Source organism: Acromyrmex echinatior, chromosome 6 (genome assembly GCF_024713525.1).
Source record: "Acromyrmex echinatior isolate Ae372 chromosome 6, ASM2471352v2, whole genome shotgun sequence".
NCBI lineage: Eukaryota > Metazoa > Arthropoda > Insecta > Hymenoptera > Formicidae > Acromyrmex > Acromyrmex echinatior.
Window position 1 is genome coordinate 15,249,318 of NC_141857.1, and position 20,302 is coordinate 15,269,619.

The following is a 20,302-nucleotide window of genomic DNA, read 5'->3' on the forward strand; positions in this document are numbered from 1 at the left end:
CCGCGTCAAGAATGAAAAACGATTTCGTTCATGTGGCTCCCTCTACTGGCCTTACAGTATGCCATTCGGTCACCCCAATTATTAATGACATTTTGGACTACCTCGGCGCCAATTTCACTCAAAACAGTCGTAATATAATGTCATCCACTAACATCCCTTTCTCACGAACTTTCCTCACCAATTTGCGTATAGCTCCTTCGGTGGGTGCTCTATCACGACCCATATTTCTTTTCAAAATTCGTACAGTTTCGGCGACACAGCACTGACTTTGAAAATAAGTTTTTAAAATTTCAAAACGCTCTTCAAGAGAAAACATGTTGTTTCGTGCCGCGGACGGTATGACTAATAAACTGTCAAAATTTCGGGTCTGTAGCTCGTTCGGTGTTGCCATACGACGAAATTCAAAAACGTACCAATAGATGGCCCACCCTGTACATATAAAAAATATATCAATATAAGTATATAAACTAAGTATATTTTTTATTATTTCCCATTCATCTTCGTTTTGCAGTATACAGATATAAAATACGTATATAAATGTATGATACATGAAAATGAAAATAATAGTAATACATAATAAATGATACTCTATAAAACGTAATAGTAATACTTATATAAATGTAAAAAAAAAATGCATTACGTGTAAATTAATAATGATAATAGTAACATGTACACTGTATGAAAATGTAGAAAAAACATAATAGTGATATAAATGTTGTTACACACACACACACACACACACACACACACACACACACACATACACACATATATATATATATATATTACAAAGTTATCCGCCAATGCCCCCACGGTAACGTCTCCGTCGAGTCTGGTACGACGTATCGTTTGTCATCGTATGGACTCAGAGCGATTTTCGATTCGGATATCGTGTACACATCGTGCAGTTTAGATCGTATACACGATTGACGACGAGTCATTTCGATCTCTTCATTCAAACACCGCGTGTAATCGTCGAACGTTATCGTTCGCGCTATGTTACCCTTTACGCCTTTCGCTTTTTTAGTTTCTCTCTTGCCGTCCACCCTCACCGCGTACATCTTCGCTCTGAGACCAACGAATTCGGTCATTATCACACCGTTATTTTCGTCTTTCATCAGACCAGGTACTTTTTTGTTCGCGAGAAGCATACCGTACGCGTTGTCCATCGAATAATCACTCGAATCTAGCGATATCACGTTTCATAGTCTCGTAAACGTTCTCGCACTCGACGCTGTATACAAGACTGTCCGTATCGGTGTACATAATTTTACATTTGTAGCGAAATAGTGGTAACATATACTCGTGATGAAATTCGTACAAGCAGACTTTCGATATGTCGAGTATACACATACCCACGTAAATCGGCTTGTTAAACTTCACCTCGAGTTTGCGCAGTTCGACGGCGATCAAATTTTCCGTAAAGATGCTACGGCTGTGGAAATTCGGTTTCGCAATCATTGCCTCCGCACCGTACCGTCCGTCCCATTTTGTTAATAATTTTCAACGTGGTTGCGCACATTCTCCATAGTTTTACCGAATACCGCGTTGTTCATTAATTTATATAAATTTTTCTCGAAATCATTTTTAGCGCGAATTCTGAAATTTGTATTGAGTTCAATATATCGCGAAGCCATGGAGATTGCGCGAATTGTAGTACTCGATGAATCTTTGTTACGCGAAGACCGTGACGAGTACATTACTGCAGGTTGCGGTAGTGGATGACGTAACGCTGTTTATCGTACAGCGTCGCTAAAAGTTTAGCCTCGCGCTTGCCGGGTGGCTTATCGCGCGTCGGACAGAACGGCAGGTCAGTGTGCAGATCGTGTAGATGTTGTGGATACTCAAGATCGACTTCGAGAATGTAACCGATGGATGAATCCAGAGCGATCGCACTCACGTCAAAATTCGCAGCATCTTCGACCCATCGAAATTCGGCGTATGGCAATGGTTGACACATCGCCCATCCGTATAAATTGATATAACATTGATAGTACATCAAGTACGACGATGATTTCGATGAGTCGTACGAACGCATGTACTTGTTATTAGCCTGTGCGTATCTACCGGAACATTGACTGAGACTACCGCGTATACCGCGCTCGATGAACATGATCATATCGATGTCAGTGAGTAACTCGAATCTTATACGCGTATGTTTTAGCATCGCATCCCACGTGAAACCAGGCAATGTATAGTAATGCGCAGGATCGAGACCGTAACTCGCGACACAACTTTCGCGGAAATTTTCGAAAATGTCGGCCAATAACAAGACATCAGTTTTCAAGTACAGATCACTGTACTCACCGAGCGTTTGAATGGAGAATCGCTTCCAGACGTTCGCGGCGTGAGCGTAATCGCTCTCGGATACTGTATCGCCTGTCAACGAACTGAAAAATAATTCGCGCGGTGGTAAGCGCGTGTCCTGCAATTTTTCGACGCGATCAATGTACTCGTACGGAAAGACACCTTTTCGTGCGAGTAATTCAAATTCTTCATCTGATAATGTTGGAAATTCAGAACGTACAATTTTTAATTTGTCTCTGCTTAAAAACGACGTCAATTTATCGAGGCTTGCGTTTAGAAATTTTAAAGAATCGATAAATCGTAATTTTATGCAATTTTTCCAAAAATTCTTTTTATTTGTGTCTTTGGTGCTATCGACATTTTTAGTGAATGAAATATATTTTTCTTTAGTTATCGGTAGTATATTTACATGTCCTTCGAACGCGGTAGCAATTTCTTTAATTATAAAATGCGCGTCGTAGCCTGATAAATTGTGAAAAACGATCGGAATATAAAATGAATTTTTATAATTTAAATTACAATTTGCGCTGGACCACGGAATCTATCGGTGAAATGACAATGATCGCGGACCCGCGTATCGTCCAGCGCGAACGGTTTCTCGCAAATATGGCAACGCGTCGCGCTACGGTACGCTTCCAATTGTTCTTTCGACTACGTTTCCATGGGTACGTTGGCGGATACTATATTTTTAACTTGATGCGCCAAATCATTGAGTTGTCGCGCGAACCACGTTATGCAATCTTCATCGCGACGGAACCGATACAATGATAACGCGTCGTTGTACAAACATCGCACGTAGTATCCTATACTAAATACCTCGTACTGTTGATGCGTGTACGACGACGACGATGCATTTTCCCTTTCAAGTTTCATCTTCCGTAGAACGCACTCCAAATCAGCGTAGACGATGAATGGGGCGCTCTGCTTATTGCAGTGGTTCTCAAATTCGAGCCACTTGTCGTCCACGCTCGGCAGTTTGATAGCGAAGTCGTTCATTTTTTCGCAGTCCATTACGTGCGACTGCAATTTTTCGTTGGTATTGAAGTAGTGCAAGCATCTGAAAAAAGAAAAAAATTATAACTATTACCATTATTTTATTAATGAGACGGAAAATTATAATAATTTTTCATGTATATATACCGATCGCAGAAAAATTTCTTGTTCTTTTTTCTACTAATCTGCGAATTCACGAGATGGGATAAGTTTTTTATCCACGCAAAATGTCCAATACCATCGTTGCGTGGATCTTGCACGTACAGCATGTTGACGTGTTTCTCCTTCTTTTCATTGGTGAGTCACAGAGGAAGGACCTGTTTATTCTCGATGCCGTACACGTTGATCGACACCGCGTTCGAATTTATAAATATCCTTTAAAGTCATTGGAAACTCAATGTTTGCGAGATTTAGTACTGTTGTATAATGCGGATATGACGATTCCCGATTTACATATCTTTCTGCAGGATACAGAGCGGCGACCACCGATCACGCGAAACATGTATTGTCTGCCGAATAAACACTGATCACCGCCCGTTTCGTCACTATTTCTCGTGGCACTTCGATGTGACATCCCGCGTGCATTGGATTATGTTTATTCACATTCACTATCAAATTGAGGATTCGCGACAATGCCCACCCGCTGTCGCGTTCCTAGAATTCTTCGAGCGATGCTAGGATAGGCTCGACGACGTGTCGCTCGTACCACTCGTGCATATCGGTGCAACGATATATCTCGCTGTTCTTTGTAATTATGCTCTTATTGGCACGTTTATCCTTCGTCGCAAACTCGCCATTGAACGCAGTATTCACTTTTGCGCTACCGTGTCTTTCTACTGCGTCTCGCACACGCTCGAACACTATTTCCTTCGCGTCTTCCAAAAACCGTCGCGGCTCAATGTGATTAGAGTTTATCACAGCACCTGTCGATACACGGTTTTCAAACGCGGCGTCGATCTCTCGCCAGATGAGAGATCTTTCGTCGCGATTCGCGTACTCGCCACTCTCGTAGTCGCCACCAATGTACACGAAACGTTGCTCCAATTGCACTTTTGCACTCGCGAGTCGTGCGATCCTCGCCACCATGGATTGTCTGTGTCCAACGGCGAGACGCGGACGCTTGGCACGACAAAGTTCTTCAAGCTGCTCGATGCACTCGTCGCATCGTTGCAGCCACGCGAAATATTCCATCAGAGTAGCGACCCGGCCGCACTGTTCCAACAATTCGTGTACTCGCTCGTGATTTTCCATGTCTTTTTTTTACAGTCTTTAGATCACACTCTTCTACGGAGCACTTGCATGTGATTCATTCACAATACTATTCGTAATAGTTTTTTCAATGTGTGCACTGTGGGCACTTGTTGCATGGAAATATAAGGTATGTTGGTAGTCTGCAATTTGTGCAAGACTGACCACTTAGCGCGTAAATATGTCCAACATCGTGGTTCCTTATGAGATACAATCCTGCGATATCAGTCTCATTCAAACGTATCATGCATTCTGCACATATACTTAAAGCACCATCCGTCGTTGTATAATAACAATGGATTATACAATGTTTTGTACGGCTGTTCAGTGCACGGATTTCTGATGATGACACAAACCTTTGTACATAATCTGTATCAATCTCGCTCAAATCGCTAGTATAGCCAGCGTCGTCCGATAATGTTTCTTCGTCGGAATCAATCTCTTGATCCATTAATTCTTCGAAGTTCACTTCTTCGAGTACTTCGAACACTTCGTCTCTGATATGTGCGAACTGTTCCGGATCTGCGTTTCGAACATACTGGACTGCGTTGGCTATGTTCGCATGATTAGCCATATTATGCTTATCAATAACTGAAGCGTCAGTAACTGAAGCGACTGATTCCTTGGTCTTCCAGGACACCACTGTGGTACATCGAGCACTTATGCACTTTTATATATTTCATTATGTCCAATGGACTCCAAAATTTCTCCGTTTCATGAAAATTTCAACAAAAAAGGAAAAAAAAACAATCGTTAATACAAAGCACGAACATAAAACTCAAACTTTAACGATCACTGATCTGTGAGTGATAATATTCAAGAAACTTGCCATTAGAAAATCTTCCCAACGATATTGGAAACATAAACAAAAAAACATAGATCCTCAGAATCGTCAGATCTACGACAAAATTTATGAAAAAGATTACAAATCATGTAGAAAAAATCCTATTTACATAGGATCCACATTTAGATTTTGTATTTACTGAACCAATCGTGTATAAATAAAGACTCATATTTTCACTGTATCATACAAAAGAAACTCGTACTCTATTAATTCTTCCATCCTTTCTTCACTCGTAGCACGCGCGCTCTATCTTTCTCTAACATGCAAGCCTTTATTATAAGCGATTCTCCAACATCGCATCTGAGAACATTATATGTGATAGCGACATCTTCAATGGACATCAGCTCATCGATTGCGAACTATTAGCTTTAGTTTTTAATAAGTACGAAAACCGATGTAATAAGATGTAAATAAAACATTTTTTGTTCGAGTTATTTCATGTGTATTGTCTTTTACTTCCCATCCTTTGCCTCGACGCGCCAGGAAAAAACATAAAAATTGAAAAAATTGTATCATACAAAAGAAACTCGTACTCTATTAATTCTTCCATCCTTTCTTCATTCATAGCACGCGCGCTCTATCTTTCTCTAACATGCAAGCCTTTATTATCGATGCATTTTTAAAGAAAAATATGTCATGGTCAAATTCAAACCTTTATTATCAATGCATTTTTAAAGAAAAACATGGTCAAATTTGGATAACAAAAAAAGGAGCCCCTATTGTGTAGGAACCCTATTGTGTAGGAGCCTAGACCTTTCGCCCTTTTTCCCCCGCGTTAGGTATCCCCCGCGTCAACAAGTACTTCCCCGCACCCCGCATTCCCTTCTAGCCCCGTGGATTAGAATCCGCCTTATACTACCTACTCTCGTTATATTTGAATCCTCATATTTCAAAAATTTCTGCTTAAAATAAAAATTTACAAATAACTTTTTAACTTAATTTTTCGAGATCTTTCTTGTTATATAATACTTTGATTCGAATTTCAGAACACCCTATATATGTGTATATGTATGTATATGTACATATACAGGTTATAAAACTGAAATAACGCCCTATTAATCATATAGTGTTATTTCTATAAAAAACTGAGTCCTCTATCATTTTGCAATTTTTTCAATATCTTTTTTAGTTACCCAATGAGCAAAATGTCTAAAATCGTATAAAATAGTTAAAATATTAATAATATAAAATATACATAATAAAGCAGCATTTATGTACAATAATAAATCTAATATGATATCTAATATATTTTAAGATGACACTGTATGATTTAACAAAAATATTCAGAACTGCACATATTTGGAAATAATAAACGTTATTAAAGCATAGCTTGCTAGAAGTGAGGATTTAATAATAATAAAAATACTAAAATATATAGTTGAGAAATTATAAATACCTAATAATAAAGAAAATCTGTACAAGGCCCGCAGCGTGAAAATTAATTCACAAATCTTTGTGAAAGGAAATTTGCATTGAAAGTGACTCAATTAAAATCCAGACGTTTGTAATAAATTGCTCCATTGATATTAGTGTGTCAGTTATTTAACTTTGAACTGTAATGTTAAAAAATACATCAAAGGTTACGTCAGTCTGACAGACCACTGTCATATTTCTGCTATTTTTGTAAGTCCTTAAAATGAAGAATGTACGCTATGTGTAGTATGTACGTACGTGCATACGTTTTACATACGCGTGACGCGATGTTTAATCATACTCGGGTCAATTTCGGACATCTTGTCGATATGGTTCTATTCGTTGAACACGATACATGGCGGTACCGTTCAACGACTGTTGGTTCAAAGAAAAAGAAAAGAAATACGAAAAGATCGATTTAGAAATTGAAGTTGAAGTTTCTGGGAACTCAGTGTGTATAGTTAGGATTAAAAGTGGTGCGATAGACATTCGATAACGGTTCGATAGATGTTTGACATTAATTCGAAAGATGTTTTTGACAGTGATTCGATAGACGTTCGACGATGGTTTAATATCTGTTTGATAATTGTCATAAATGTTTTGATTGTAGTTCACTAATACTATCAACATGTGTTAGTGGGTACACGATATAATAGTAAAGCATTTTTCGGTTGATAATTTAAGTTTAACAGATGAAAGTGCATAAATTCTTCTCGGTGAAACGTCGATGTACGGCAGTTGTGACCACGTTAGATACGATTTTGCATAAGTGTAATATAAAAATATTTTCTACGGAAAATCGATGAATCTCAACATGTTTTGCGGTAAGATTACTCTGTTGGATACGTAGAAACACAATTTTGCAGTTTCGCATAAATCAAGCGTGCCGACTTTAGCAATACTTGTCGCCAATGATTATAAATAAGTGAACATCCGTTTGATCAACAACTGATGAATATCGTTTTTAAGGGAACATGTATGAACACAAAATTGTAATATATCATAATTTGATAATACCACTGTAGTTCCATCCATGATTGCGTTTCAAGATTGAAAAGGACTTTATTGCGTGGCTTATAGAATTGTCTATGTACGTATGTATATAAATTCAAACTGAAATATTTAGGGAATAAGATCAGCTTTGATCGAATATAGGATTTTTTTTTACTTAATTGATGAAATTAATTTATTGATGCTGTCGTGTATGTCAAGGGACGCGAGAAACGAACGTGACTGCGGAACTTGCTTCTGGATGATGAGCGAGAACGCATGTACATTGAGACCCTGGATGCAGTTTACGACAGAACACACGGAATCTTTATCTAATCTAGATGTTATTAATATTATATGATGTGGACAACATGTTAAGAATTGCGCGTTACAAAATGTATTGAAAATATATAACTGGTGGTTGCAAAAGAATTTTTTAAATAAAAATACGTTAACGTATTTATTATATATTTCTTTTCCCTTCCTTTGTAATGTATAAACGTATGTATAAACGTATGTATAAACGTACGTATGTGCGAATAAACGTATGTATAAACGTATGTATGTATGTATGTATGTATAAACGTATGTATAAACGTATGTACGTATGTATAAACATATGTATGTATAAACGTACGTACGTATATACGTATGTACGTATGTATGTACGTATGTACGTATGTATAAACGTATGTATAAACGTACGTATGGGTATATAAATGTATGTATAAATGTATGTACGTATGTATAAACGTATGTATAAACGTATGTATAAACGTATGTATAAACGTATGTATGCGTGTATAAACGTATGTATAAACGTATGTACGTATGTATAAACGTATGTATAAACGTATGTATAAATTCGTGACAAAGAAAATACGTAGAAAGACTTGATAAAACGTGTCGCAACATGTTCGAAATTCTTGGAAAGAGGGGAGAGGACCTGTCTTCTCTCATCGATTCCAGAAGTATTACCATTTACACGGATGCAATCAATTTTACGATACCCGCTTGTACGAACGGCTGAAAAAATGTACGCTAAAGAGAGCAGTGCATCGTACGATGTGAAGAAGGAATATAACATGTAAGTTTCAACGTTCTATACACAAAAGAAACGTTTTTTAACATTATGTATGTACACAGTACGGAGCATCGTGCGGTGCGTTTACTGAACAGACGTTACGATCTGACGAATACGGGCTACAAATTTTTGGAAATTGGAATCAACGTTGGCCCACCGAGTTACGTGGAGATCGCCCTTGGAGATCATCGCGGACACGAACTATCGCTATCTCTCGAAACGTGGAAGAGCCTCTACGAGCAGCGAGGAAATATTTACAAGCTGTTTCGAAATGAATACAAGGATAATTTTATAAGCGTTGGACCGCTAATCGTCAGTGTTTTCATGCTGAATTATGCTACGGTCGTACGTCTCGATTCTTCATCGGTACGCATTATGATGACCGAAACGACGCTACGCCGTATGTTTGACTTTAACGGGTGTATCGATGTAACGTTCGAACGATTAGCTCGACTCGTCGATACGGTAGATACCAAGTATACGCGATTCTCCAACATCGCATCTGAGAACATTATATGCGATAGCGACATCTTCAATGGACATCAGCTCATCGATTGCGAACTATTAGCTTTAGTTTTTAATAAGTACGAAAACCGATGTATTATAATAAGATGTAAATAAAACATTTTTTGTTAGCCTTATTTCATGTGTATTTTCTTTTACTTCCCATCCTTTGCCTCGACGCGCCAGGAAAAACCATAAAAATTGAAAAAACTGTATCATACAAAAGGAACTCGTACTCTATTAATTCTTCCATCCTTTCTTCACTAGCACGCGCGCTCTATCTTTTTCTAACATGCAAGCCTTTATTATCGATACATTTTTAAAGAAAAGGAAAATATGTCATGGTTAAATTCAAACCTTTATTATCAATGTATTTTTAAAGAAAAACATGGTCAAATTTTGATAACAAAAAAAGGAGCCCTATTGTGTAGGAGCCTAGACCTTTCCCTCTCTTTCCCTCGCGTTAGGTTTGTATCCCCCGCGCCTACAAGTACTTCCCCGCACCCCGCATTCCCCTCTAGCCCCTGAGTTAGAACCCGCCTAGTATATCTACTGGAGCGCAAGATAAAAAGAGCGGTATAAATTACGTGTACGGCGTTTACCTACACAAGAATGGACTGATGTTTGGCAATAAACGTTTTGACGTGGATGACGCGAACAACAAAATTATCGACAGCGTACGATACACCAGTACACCCGATCTTTATGAGTGGATTTTCAAGAGAATTCTCGACGATGCTCTCTACTCAGAAAACTATATGCACAAGTACAAGAACATGCTGTTAGTGACGAACCCGCAAAAATACAAGTACCATTCGCAGAGTCGAATTATTGAGCAACAAAAAATATCTTCTTGTACCTTATATATTACGCATCAAATTATGAAAAAAAGATCTGACAAAAAGAGAAAAATTAGCTCTGAGAGACGTCGAGGAATTGCACGCTCCTGTGAGAAGAAATTTTTCGCGAAGGCGCGTCATAGTCTGGGGATATGACGATCTGTAGCAAGCTGATAATGTGAGATGCGCCCATACATAAGCTTCAACAGAGGTTACCACTACATACTCACTATCGATGTATTGAGCAAGTACGCGTGGGCCGTACTACTCAAGAGCAATGGCGAAAGCGAGACGGCTGGCGCTGTTGATGAGATCGTTCGAGAGAATGGAAGATATCCTTATAAACAGATATAAGGAAAGAGTTTTATAACGCTGATATGCAGGAAATCTTGAAAAACGATGTTAATCATTATTTCATGTATTCGACGATGAAAGCGTTAGTGGTCGAGCAGTTCAATTGTTCGCTCAAGAACGACATGTGGAAGATGTTTACGCTCAACGGCAATTACAAATAAGTCGACGAGTTGCCGCGTATCGTGTCATATTACAACGCGTGCAAGCATCGCACTATCGGCATGCGACCCGCCGTGATCGCCGAAAGGGCATAGTGTACAGCGCGATAAAGATCGCGGGTCCTGCAAAATTCAAAGTAGGCGATTCGGTACGCGTGAGCAAATACAAGACGGTTTTTGAGAAGTGTTACACGCCAAATTGGACCACCGAGATGTTTACGATTATTAAGGTGCAGCGTACCAATCCCGTAATCTATCTACTCAAGGACTATCGTGGAAAATCCATCGCTGGAGCGTTCTACGAGTACGAGTTGCATCGCACTAATCATCCGGACGTGTATCTCGTGGAGAAAGTACTGCGCAGGAAAGGAGACAATGTGTACGTAAGTAGCTGGGATGTGATGGATCGCACAATTTTTGGATACACAAAAACAATATCATTTGATAAAATTTTCATTCATAGATTTTGTATAGATATGACAAATATCTCAATATAATCTCAATAAGCATATAATCATATAAAATATATTTTTTTATTATACCTTCCATCTTCGTTTTGGAGTATACAGATATAAAATACATATATAAATTTAGGATACATGAAATGAAAAATAATAGTAATACATGGTACTACATAGAACATAATAGTAATATTTATATAAATGTAAAAAACATACATTATGTGTAAATTATAATGAAACTAGTACATAATAGTAACATAATAGTAACATATACACTATACGAAAATATAAAAAAATGTAGAAAAACGTACACGAAACAGTGTTGCCAGATACAAGGGAATTTCCCGAAACTTAGGGAGAATTACAATACAAGAAAAAAAATGAAAGAGAGAAAAAGAGATTTTTTGTGAAAATAAGTTAAAATTTATTGATTTTTCACAGTAAATAAAAATTTTGTTTTATGCTCGGTTTTCAGTCAGTAATTCGGCCGTGGGGTGACCACCATGGTGGTCGAAAAGTGTGATATGTGGATAGTAAGCCGAAAGTGTCGTTTTATCCTTATTATTCACCCAATGTTAAATAAGGATAAAACAATACCCGGGTGATGTTTCCGAACGCAGCCTAGCGCTTGGATTCGGGACTACTACGCACATGCGCAGTTAGTTCGTTACATCATGCTAATATGACAGATTTTTAACTTAAATAGTCGTTAACTTTAACGATAAATATCTCGCTTTATGGGACTAAGCACAACATTTAACTGCCAGATTCTTTCATTTCATACAAAAACGCGTCGAATGAATTTAATTTCATTGAAGGTGAGGAGTGTTTTCTGGATAATTCTTTTTTACTCTTGTTTTAAAAAAAAGTGCATGGCTTAACTTTGTTATAGAATCTGTATTATATCCTGTACATATACTGTATCGATTCAGTCAGTGCTTTGCTGGCGATCACACTTTTACATACAACGAAATAAAGATAGAACATGTAAGTATTTTTTTAATGAAATACTTAAAATAACTTGTATTGATATAAATATCTAACCTTTTACAATTTACACAGGTCATCAGAATTAGAAGTCGATAACACGGTTTCTACAAGAAATACTACTCCAAAAAAGAAGAGAAAAATTAGAGAACTTTCAGAAAAAGAGAAAACATGGTACACAAAAAAAATTCTGTCCAGAATGATTAAAACAAAAAGAATCTGAAGATTGATTAGAAGAAATGCCATGTAATATAAGTAAATGCAAATGTTTAGTTTGTAATGTGCAATTAATATGTGGAAAAAGTGAGTTATTAAAACATGCGAATTGAAAAAAACATAAAAGTCGTGTAGAAAATTATAAAAATACAAGGATAGTAGATACTTTTTTTACTAAACAGAAGCAATTGAATAAAGAAATAGATCGAATTAAAAAAGCAGAAATCAAATTTACTGCAATATTTGCAGGTCACAATGTAGCATTCTTAATGATAGATTATTTAGATCCTGTTCTACAAGACATATTTAATGATTCTGTTATGGCTAAGAAAATGCAGCTAGGTCGAACTAAGTGTATTAACATAAAAAGTAAAATATGTTTTAGCACCTAAAATATTAAAAGAAACGATCAATTACTTAAAACATGATAAATTTAATATCTTAGTAGATGAAAGTACAGATATAAGTTTAAAAAAAATCTTTGTGTCTATTTGTTAGGTACATGACAGCTGCAAATAAAATGAATACAAGTTTATTGGAATTGATAGATTTAGATGTGAGAGATTGTTCGGCTGAAAACATATACAGGGTTGGCCATATTCGACGGAAAGATCTGGCAATACTGTAACTTTTGACAGAGATGTTAGATCGAGTAACGATGTAGCGCGTTTGAAGCGTCAGTCGAAGGAAATTTTTGCCATGGAGCAGTACACGCCACGCGAACGCTCTCAGATTGTTGAAATTTACATTCAACAAAACAAGTCAATTGTTAAAACTCAACGTGCATGGAGAAAAATAAATAAAGTGAAAAGTGCGCCTTCCGCGAACACATTGTATCGTTTGTATGAAAGATTTTCAACTAGTGAGGCACTTACTAATCCCAAGCGTCCAAATAAAATGCGACCAAGGCGATCGGATGATAATATCGCACTCGTACAGGCCAGTGTTCAGAGGTCTCCAACAACATCTCAAACACGTCGATCTGAGCAGTTGGGCATAAAACGAACCACTTTACGTCGCATATTGCATCATGATTTGCATTTGTTCCCATACAAAGTTCAACTGACGCAAAAACTGTTACCTGTCGATAAGCCACGTCGATTGGAATGGGTCTAAAGAGTAATCGAAATGGTTGAACCTGACGAAAATTTTTGGCAAAAAATCATCATGAGCGATGAAGCTCATTTCACGTTAACCGGAACCGTAAACAAACAAAATTGTCGGTTCTAACGCTGCAAAACGGCTACTCGCCATGCAGGCTCAAGGCGGTCATTTAAGAGATATCATATTCAAAAAATGATGTACACAAATCTCCTTGAACCCTATTAAATGATTTTTAAAATGAACAGCAAAAAATGTGTTTTTTTCCCATGATTGAAAAAAAAAACATCTTTCCGTCGAATATGGCCAACCCTGTATAATAAGTTTTAACAATATTTAAGTGAAAAAAATATCCCTATTAATATCAGTAGTATAATCGATTTTGCTTCAGATGGTGCTGCTGTAATGATAGGATCTGAAAATTCTTTTAAGAGTAAATTAGAGAAAGATACTGATATCTTATTTACTATGCAATGTATTTGTCATTCTGTAGCACTAATCGCCAGTAAAACATGCCAGAAATTACCACGAATTCCTAAGAATTTGTTGAGGAATTTGTCCACATACATGTCATTCAGTGCTGAATGCTGCACACAATTTGTAAAAATGCAGGAGTTCTTTCAAATAGAAAAAAAGAAACTTTTAAAATTGTCTACCACTAGGTGACTCTATACCATTGCGTAACACGAATGTTAGATAATTAGGATGTTTTAAAAAGTTTGTTTTTAGTAGCTACAGTAAAAGATAAACAGGCGGAGAGTATTTTACTCGATTTAAATAATGATTGCAGTAAGGCATATTTACTATTTTTGAAACCTGTACTTTATTTTTTTTATTTCAACAACTTTAATACTTTGTTTCAAAGTGATAAAATTTTAATAAGCGATTTATCAAATGAAAGCAAAAAATTATTTCTCCAAATTTTAACAAATTTCAAAAAGCCTGAATTAATTTCAGTTACAGTCAATTAATTAATTGCAATTACCCTCACAACTTTCTGCAATTAGAAAAAATTTATTTAGGCCTCGAATGTAACACTTTTTTTAAAACTCTTTCCAACAGTATTGAAAACGATATTAGAAAGAATTGCTTAGAATTTTATATTTGTGCTAGTGAAGAAATAAAGAAACGTCTTCCTATTAATAATATCTTGTATTTCTATGATACGATATTATTTATTAAATCAATGTTTGCTCTATATCAGGAAAAAAAATGATACATTGTCTTCTCTCTCTTTATTAGGACAAAAATTTTCTAATTATGAGATAGATGTTGTTAAATCAGAAATAGAATGGAAAAATTTACCTGTTATGTTTAATGATGAAGAAAAGAAAAGTTGCGTCTTTATGTATAGAAGAATTTGGCAACACATTGGGGATGTCAGAGACTTCAATAATGAATTAATTGCACCTAATGTATACAAACTAGCAAATTTCATACTAACACTTCCTCATTCCAATGCAGAAGCATAGAGAATCTTTTTACTTGTCACAGATATGAAAAATAAAAAAAGAAATAAACTCAGTTCAGAAACACTAAATTCAATTTGTGTAGTAAAAAGTAATTTTTTAGCAAACAATACAACTTGTAAAACGTTTCAACCTAGCGCTGAACATGTAACTTTGATGACTGCAAGCAATTTATATAAATAATAAGTTTATTATATTTATATTCATGTTAACAATGGACGTCCATACCATTTTATATTGATTACTAGTCTTACCAGTCTGATTTCTGAAAACGTATAACAAATACAATTTATATTTTTGTTAAAAACATGTATTTTTTACGTTACGATAGATATGGAATACCATTTTATGTTGATTATTAATCTTACTAGACTGATTTTTGAGATTTTGAGATTAAATTGTGCTACAAATATGTATTTGTTTAGGTTAAGATAAGTTATGTATGGAACACCAATTTATGTTAATTACTAGTCTTACTAGTCTGATTTCTAATAGTCTACATTAGAAGTCTACATTTGAAGTCGTAGCGATAATAGTGTCTTTAATAGAAAATTAACCAACCAGAGTCGATTATTGTAATAAAGTAGCGTGTTCGTGTAAAATAAGAAGAAGTGTCTAATATTATTGAGAACCTTACGATCCCGAAACCGCGGCTGCAACATTCTGGCGACCGTGACAGGACTGAGTAATTTCGTTTCATAGCAAGCAGAGATCGTAAGAAAGTAATCCATAGACATGGAACAAGTAAAGTTAACGCTAAAAATAACACGATCCGCCTTTACGAGAGTGTACACTTCCTTCCGGATTGAGCAGTCGAAGGAATCGCCGGACATAACCTCATTGCAAGTCAGCTTCGCGTTGCTACGAGACAAAACGAGTGAGCTTAGTGAGCTAAATCAGAAGCTGCAGACCTTGATGATCGAAGCTGGAGAGTCTGAAGAAACCATTGGAAGAGAGGCACAACACGCAGATGAGTATGCCACGAAATACCATCAAGCAAAGGTCGGGCTAACCTGTCTTTTAGAGCGGAAGAATGAACTCGAAACGCCGACACCGGCTCCGCTACAACGGACTACCACGACAACACAGGAAAGTATACGCACATTGAAATTGCCGAAAATTGAATTGAGAAAGTTTGGCGGTGATATCAAAGATTGGTTTCCGTTTTGGAGTACTTTTAAGAAAATTCATGAAGACGCGTCGCTGTCGAGGGAAGATAAATTCCAATATTTGGTTCTATGGTAAGTTACTTTACAGTCTATGGTAAAAGACTCGCGCGCGTTTGAAGTAGTGAATAGTTTTCCACTAACGGCCGGTAATTATGAGAAAGCCATACACAGCCTCGAGTCTCGATTCGGCAAAAAAGACTTATTGATTGAATATTATGTACGCGAACTTTTAAAGTTAGTCTTAAGTAAGAATAAAACATGTCGCTCGCAATCACTTATAATAAATTAGAGACACATATACGAGCACTTGAAACTTTAGGCATGACAACAGAAATGTGCGCAGCAATGTTGCTTCCTTTAGTAGAATCCTCACTGCCTGAAGAGATTTTACGTACATGGCAACGAACAAGGATTCAATTAATTCCTCATTCTGACGCGTCTGTTACTGTTGTAATTACTACTGCAAAAGATCGTCTTATTAGTCTAATGACTTTTCTAGGAAGAGAAGTCGAGAACGAGGAACATATTCAAATGGCAAAAACATGCTTCGAGAGCAACGATTTCCAGATGACAAAGGACAAAAATAAAAGGAAATCAAAGAGTGAACGAGATCCAGAGATAGCGACAGCGTCTAGCTTACTAGCGGCGAAAGAAGCAAAGCCACAGCAATGTATATTTTGTGGAGTTAATCATGACAGCTTGAGTTGTGAAACGGCCAGAAGTATGGACTTAGAGAAGAGAATCCAAGCTGTAAAAGACAAGCAGGGCTGTTTCAATTGTCTAAAAATAGGGCACAGCTATAAAAGATGCCGTAACAAAATAAAATGCCCTTGGTGCAGCAAAGGACATTGCCTGCTGATGTGTAGAAACCTGTCGAGCAAGAATGAGACCAAGCAAGCGGATGAGAAGAAACCGAAAGAACCAGCTTTTCACGAGCGAAACAGTTGTCTCGCTAATGTCTCTTCGAATATAAAAATGTTTCTGCCTACACTAAAAGTCAAGATGCGAGGTCCAAAAGGCTTGGTGAATGTTCGTGCCATCATAGATACTGGCTCGCATAGATCTTATGTTTTGGAAAAAGTAGCCAGAGAGCTTGGATACGAGACTGAGAGCGAACAGACGATGGTACACTTGTTGTTTGGAGGAACTAAAACCAAACCTCAGAGACACAAAACTTGTCGGATCTACATCGGCAACTTAGATGGAACATATAAATGCGACTTCGTAGCTTTGCAACAAAACATTATCTGCCAGGACGCCCCTTGTAATATCGATGATACTTGGATGGATGTACTTGAGAAAAAAAACATACGCTTGAGCGACACCGGTGAACGTCAAGAATCCATTTCACTATTGATTGGAGCTGATGTTGCTGGCAAAATATTCACAGGGAAAGTCCTACAGATAAATTAAGGAATAACAGCTTTAGAAACTAAGCTTGGATGGACAATCTTGGGTAGGAATATAGACGATGACAGTGGCACCGATACTACGTTGACGATTTTGTCGATGTTCACTCAAGAAGCCAACATATCAGATTTATGGAGACTCGATGTCTTGGGCATCACGGATCCTATTGAGAGTGTTACTAAAGAGGCACGTCAAGCTGAAATAAAGACCTCATTTCAAGAGACAACGAAAATCGACAACGAAGGTCGATACGAAGTTCTTCTGCCGTGGAAAGAGAATCATCCATCTCTACGAGATAATCGAGACGTAGCCGAGAAGAGACTAAAAGGCGTTACAAAGAGGTTGCGACAAGAAGATTTATTCGACGACTACCAGGCTGTCTTTGATAATTGGCTCGAAGAAGTGATTATTGAAAGGGTACCTGTACTTGAAGTCGACCAAGAGAACTACTATCTTCCACACAGACCTGTAGTCAAGAAAGAAAAAACTATGAAGATACGCCCTGTTTTCGATGCGTCAGCAAAAGTCAAGGAATCGCCTTCGCTTAACCAATGCTTGGAGACTGGACCCAATCTTATAGAGTTTATTCCAGCATTGCTACATCGATTTCGAGAGAGGAAGATAGGAGTAACAGCTGATATCGCGAAAGCTTTCTTACAAATCAGCGTCTCTCCGTCGGATAGAGATGTTTTGAGATTCCTGTGGTGGAACGTTGACGGAGAAATAGAGATTTATCGACATCGTCGAGTTGTTTTCGAATTGACAAACAGCCCATTCCTTTTAGGGGCGGCGATTGAATTGCATATTAATAGAGCCTTAAACCCTACCATTTTGCCATATAAGAAAGCAGTTTATGAGAAACTGGCAAAATCCTTTTATGTCGATGACTGTGTTACTAGTGTCAATTCTTATTCTGATTTTGAAGTTTTCAGGAGAGAAGCCTGTTCCCTTTTGACTCAAACCAGATTTGATTTAAGAGATTGGAAATACAATACTGGCAAGGACCCTGAGAGTCAATCAACGGTGCTTGGACTTATATGGGACACCAAGAGGGATATTTTAATGTTACCGGAATTTCCTGCACTGACGATCACGGAGAAAATAACGAAGAGAGTCATTTTGTCACAAGTACAGAAAGTTTATGATCCTCTCGGATTCGTCTGTCCCGTATTGTTAAAACCAAAATTACTATTGCAAGATCTGTGGAATAAAAACGTGGATTGGGACACGGAAATAAACGACGACATTAAACATGAATTTCTTAAATGGGTTCAACAGCTGGGTCTTCTACGCATATTGAAGTTTCCACGATGGATTTTTGGAGAGGAGAGGGGTCCCGACTCACTGTCCTTTCATGTTTTTGTCGATGCCAGTAAAGACGCATACGCGGCGGCAATCTTCGTACGAGTTGAGTCAAGCACAGGAGTCGAGATACATCTCGTAGAAATGAAATCTAGAGTAGCACCCAAAGAGAAGAAGACCATACCTCGCCTTGAATTACTAGTAGCCTCCATTGGAGCTAGGATGATGCGATCTTTCATAAAGGCTATGGATTATCAAGATATCAAGACTTATTTCTGGAGCGACTCGATGACCATTCTAACATGGATTCGACAAACAAGAAAAATGGGCAGTCTTTGTATGGAATCGTGTTCTGGAAATAAGGAGCCTTACGGATATTAAATCTTGGAGATATGTCCCCGGAGTGATGAACCCAGCAGATTTACCCTCACGAGGTTGTGATACTAAGAAATTCCTTGAACTGAAATGGTGGGAGGGACCGGAGTGGTTGAAACTACCTCCCAAAGAGTGGCCCAAGGAGGAGGGAGAAATTGACGAAAACATAGTTAACTTAGAGTTACGCAAGACTGCCGGACGATGCAAAGAGAGAATATTCCCTGAGACTACTATTGAAGAAATCGCTATGCTAACCTCCGTAGAACAAGCGAGTGAAGAGACAGTCCCCTGGTATTTGCAGAGATTTTCGATGTATTCCAAAATTCTGTGTACTATCGCGTGGATATTAAGATTTGTGAATAATTGTCGAAGAATTCAAGTAAACAAAACTCAAGAGTTAACTGCCAAAGAAATAACTAAAGCAGAATTGTGTCTCTGTAGACTGGCACAGAAAGAATCATTCCTGGGAAGTAACGATTCACGATTACGAAGCTTAAATGTTTTCGAGGAGAATGGACTAATACGCACAAAGACAATGATCTCCAATCGTCAAGACACTTTTTCTTTCAGATGTCCCGTGTTGGACTCAACTCATTTATTGACGTTAAAGATCATCTTTCATATTCATCTGAAACTTAATCATGCTGGTATTGACATTGTGATGAATAGTTTACGCGAAAAGTTTTGGGTCCTGCAATGTCGTCGTACGGTACGCTCAGTTATAAGAAAATGCGTCGTTTGTCGTCGGTATGCATCGAAGACAATGAAAGCACCACCTGGATTGTTACCTGAAGACAGAGTGAGAGATGCCGCAGCGTTTGAAGTGATAGGTATCGATTACGCTGGACCACTCTTTTTGAGCGGTGGACAAAAGGCATACATCTGTTTGTTTACTTGTGCAGTCTACCATGCAGTCCACTTGGAGTTGGTTACATCTCTATCAACAGAGGAATTTCTGGAGGCCTTCAGAAGATTTATTGCACATCGAGGAAGACCTACTGTGGTATATAGCGACAATGGGAAAAATTTTGTAGGGGCCAGGAATCTACTACAGAAGATTAATTGGCGGAAAGTTTCC

General features: G+C 37.6%; 2 protein-coding genes across 2 annotated transcripts; both read left to right on the forward strand.

The window, feature by feature from the left end:
- The first annotated feature begins 16,395 nt into the window (after positions 1-16,395).
- Positions 16,396-17,550, forward strand: LOC147909554 (uncharacterized). The gene has a single exon (XM_087406824.1). It carries the CDS (start codon positions 16,396-16,398, stop codon positions 17,548-17,550), a length of 1,155 nt encoding a protein of 384 aa, XP_087262950.1.
- Positions 17,551-17,646: 96 nt separating this feature from the next.
- On the forward strand, positions 17,647-19,230 carry LOC147909555 (uncharacterized). The gene has a single exon (XM_087406825.1). It carries the CDS (start codon positions 17,647-17,649, stop codon positions 19,228-19,230), a length of 1,584 nt encoding a protein of 527 aa, XP_087262951.1.
- Positions 19,231-20,302: the final 1,072 nt, after the last annotated feature.